Source organism: Orycteropus afer, unplaced genomic scaffold (assembly GCF_000298275.1).
Source record: "Orycteropus afer afer isolate SDZICR_OR568_19922 unplaced genomic scaffold, OryAfe1.0 scaffold00460, whole genome shotgun sequence".
Lineage (NCBI taxonomy): Eukaryota > Metazoa > Chordata > Mammalia > Tubulidentata > Orycteropodidae > Orycteropus > Orycteropus afer.
In genome coordinates this window covers 263,082-267,014 of record NW_006922047.1, presented here as the reverse complement: position 1 = coordinate 267,014, position 3,933 = coordinate 263,082, and the positions used below count along the sequence as shown (strand labels likewise).

General features: G+C 46.4%; 1 protein-coding gene across 1 annotated transcript in view; it reads left to right on the top strand.

Moving 5' to 3' along the window:
- Positions 1–834: 834 nt before the first annotated feature.
- The window catches only part of CLEC17A (C-type lectin domain containing 17A), a 15,730-nt gene continuing 12,631 nt past the window's right edge, over positions 835–3,933 (top strand). Inside the window, exons 1-6 of the mRNA XM_042782755.1 lie at positions 835–877; positions 1,027–1,101; positions 2,794–2,826; positions 2,911–2,961; positions 3,042–3,080; positions 3,252–3,293. Coding sequence (XP_042638689.1) covers positions 835–877; positions 1,027–1,101; positions 2,794–2,826; positions 2,911–2,961; positions 3,042–3,080; positions 3,252–3,293 — 283 coding nt within the window. The remainder of the gene's footprint in view (positions 878–1,026; positions 1,102–2,793; positions 2,827–2,910; positions 2,962–3,041; positions 3,081–3,251; positions 3,294–3,933) is intronic.

Genomic DNA, 3,933 nt, shown 5'->3' with positions numbered 1-3,933 from the left:
CAGACTGCAGAAGTTGATAAAAATCTTCAATTTCCTCATCTTTGGCTTTGGTGGTGGGTGCATAAATTTGAATAATAGTCATATTAACTGGTCTTCCTTGTAGGCATATGGATATTATCCTATCACTGACAGCATTGTACTTCAGGACAGATCTTGAAACATCCTTTGTGATGATGAATGACACTCCATTCCTCTTCAATTTGTCATAGTAGATCATATGGTGGTCTGATTCAAAATGGCTAAAACCAGTCCATTTAAACTTACTAGTGCCTAGGATATCAATCTTTATGTGTTCCATTTCATTTAATGACTATGTTGTTGTTGTTGTTGTTATGTGCCGTCGAGTCAAACCCAACTCATAGCGACACTTCCTTGGGTTGCTGAGGCAGTATCACTACGGAAGAAGATTGCCCAACCTTCCTTCTGAGGAGTGGCTGGTGGGTTTGAACCACCAGCCTTCTGACCATAAGAAGCAGTACTTTCATTCCTACACTTCTTTACTTGTTTATTGTGTCTCTTGTCTAGACTGAAAGTTCCATGAAGGAAGGAGTTTATCTGTCTCTTTCACCCAGGCCATGGCACTTTGTGGGAGCTCCAGTGCAAGTGCTGTTGTCATGATTACTTCCACACGGAAATCCAAGCAGGGGAAAAGACAAGCGTGTTTGAGTGTATGTGTGGGTGGGTGGGGTTTCCCTTCATATTGGATTTGCATATATTGACCTTTTAAAGGAAAAGGGAACTGAGAGAGGCCCCAGACATTGGAGTAGAGGGACAGGGGTAGAAGCTGCTGAGTTCTGCTTGTCTCCTGTCAGGCTCCATTTATAGGCTGTAGCCATGTGCACCGTGTATACTAATGCTGGGCTGCGGAACCTGTCGGGTACAGCCTTGGCCAGACTCGGGCTGGGGATGGGGGTGGTCAGGACCCAGTTTACAGCATGGCCATCCTGGGGCAGCTGGGTAGGAGGCCAGGGCCTGAGGGGTGGAGGAGGGAGTGGGGTGGACCCTGACTTTCTTCTCTCCTGGAAGGAGTGAGAGATGATGAGGAGGATGATGATTATGAGAACATGACACCACCTTACAAGGACCTTCCTCCTAAACCAGGTAAGAAGTCTTCAGTGAGGCCAGGTGGAGGGATATGGGACTGGAGGCTTCTCCAAGGTTGTTGCCTGGGCATTGTGGACACACAGCTAGCTTCCTGTGTGTCCAGCCCCATGCCAGGCAACCCAATGGCAGGAACATCCTTGTCTGTATCCTGCCCCCAATCTGATGGGGTGGGAGGTTCTGGGATCATCCTTGGATGATCTGGGCCAAGATGGGAGGGACTAAGGGATGAGGGAATCCTGAGAGGCAGTTGAAGGTTCTGCCTGCAATGGTGAGAGCTTGGGAGTCAAGGAAGGCTTCTGTGAGGAGGGGACATTGGAGTATAACTGGAAGGTTGAGTAGGATTTTGTTAGGAAGACAAGCTCAGGAGGCAATCAGTTGGTGCAAGGGCCCTGAGACATGAAAGTTAATATGTTTGAGGAACTGTGAGTGGACTGTTGGCTGTCCTGCCTCTGCATTCACACTCAAGGCTCTGGCCTTGAACTCAGTAAGTCTGATAAGTGCATATAAAACTGTAGGATTGGAAGGTTTCTCTGCGTTAATTCCCACCAGGGCCCCCAATGCCATACGATCCCTGGGGCCTAGTCATTCAGGCAGACTGTGTCCTTGGAGAGTGGCCATTCCATGTGAGATAGGATCCTGAATCCCCCATTTCTGAGTCTAGAGCAGGGCCAACCTGAGAGATCCAGGGACAGTATGAGGTTCACCCAAAAGGTGAACTGGGTTCTGCTATTTGACTGTTTTACTTCCAACTCCAACCCTGGACCCAATGTGATCTTTAAATTTAACTCCAAGAGCAATTTCATCTCCAATTTCAGGACTAGCCCCTTCCCAGTGTAGACCCTCTCCATTCATAAATGCAGCCCCAAACCCAACTCCAGCACCAACCCAACCACAACCCAACCACAACCCAACCACAACCCAACCTCAACATTCTTTTCTTTCCCAAACCTACCTATGACTCCATTCTTTATTCTAACTACATCCTGAATCACAGTCCTAGCCATATCTCCATCACTATCCCCAAACCCAGCCCATGTTCAATTCACCCCACCCCTAGCCCAATCCAAATTCCGTTCCCAACCCCAATGTCAATTAACCTATGATGGATGGAGTTGTTTTGTTAATAGGTTCCAGTTCACCTTATCACGAAGTCAGTTTGGTTTTTTTTTCCTCTTCTCCTGGCCCAGGTCAGAAAGGTACTCTGGTTTTCTCCTAGAATTTTTTTTTTTTTTTTTTCCAGGCAGGATTCATCTTGTATTTTTCATGGCACTCTCAACATCCAAATGCCATCATAATTGTTTTTAAAATAAATTATTTTAAAAATTGTATCTTTAACAATTTTAGTTATACAGATAGCACATTATAGGAAAATTCAAGTAACCAGATGCAAATAATAATCACCATAATACCTTCCATGTGAAACCATTTTTAATATTCTAATAGAACTTACCCTCCACTTCATCTCTCTCCTTTACTTTCTCTTTCTGCATGTAGGAAAACTGCAAAAGGCAACCCAGGTCACTCTACCTTAACCCCATATTCATGCCTAACCCAATTCCATTCTTATACCCAACTCCATCTCCAATCCCACCCCTTAACTTTCATTGCAATCTCAACCCGATTCTCATCACTTCCTGAATCTTCTTCCCATCCTCAGACAAGTTCTAACCCCAGGCATCTCTTCTCCAGGTTCCATGGCTCCTCCAAGACCTCCACGGGCAGGTGAGCTGGGGCTAGGGGTGGGTACAGGAGACCCAGTGCTGACTTTGCTCTGCCAAGACTGAGCAATCATTCCTCCCTCTCCAGGAAAGAAAATGGAGAAGCCCTCACTTCCCTGCAAGACCCAGAAGATGGCAGGTAGAGTCTAGGGCTGGGACCTTTGGTCAACTGGCTGAAGACCTGCTCTTCATGACCATTATATTTCTGACCCCTTCCAGGGCTAGAACTCACCCCTGTCTCCTGCACATCTCAACAAGGTGAGTAGTGCAAAGACCCTTTGAGAAGCCTGAGAAGGGGCCCTTGGAAGGGGTCATAGCTTAGTATTCCTCCAGTTCTGAATAGAAAACAGAGCTGAGACATAGGGAGACTCTTGGATGACAGAGTCTTTTGGCAAGTTGTGCATAAACCTCTCTGCCTGTTTCTCCCAGGTGTTGAACTGGAACTTTCTTCATCCCAGCCACCTCCAGTCAGTAAGTCCTTATTCCTCCTACTGTGCACCACCTCTTCTCTCATTAGCCAAGGCATTTGAATCAGACCTGTAGTTCCTAGGGTGACACATGGGGCCAGAGGGACTTTTTTTCCCTTTCAGAAGCAGCTGCTCTCCACTGAGTCTAGGCCAGACCCCGAGGGTCCCAGGGTCCCAGGGTCCCAGGGTCCCAGGGTCCCAGGGTTGGAACAGATGAGATGTCTACAACACTAAGACCTGCCGGGTATTTTTCAGGCCCAACCTCATTCTTGAATAAGATACAGGCAATGTTTACTGCCCAGATGCAAGAGCCACACTAACTTCTCTGGATGGGGGCAGCTTGGGCAGGTTTATCTTTTCACACCCGTTGTGTGTTGAGTATTTTTTTTTTTTTTAATCCAATTTGGCAATCTCTGGCTTTTAATTAATTAGACCATTTATGTTTAAGGTAATTGTTGATAGAATTGGATTTGGGTCTACATATTATTATTATTAGGAGCTCTGGTAGCATAGTGCCTAAGACACTTGACTGCTAACCGGAAGACTGGCAGTTCAAACCCATCAGTCACTCTTCGGAAGGAAGGTGGGGCAATCTACTTCCATAGTGATGTTGTTGTTGTTGTTGTTGTTATGTGCCATCGAGT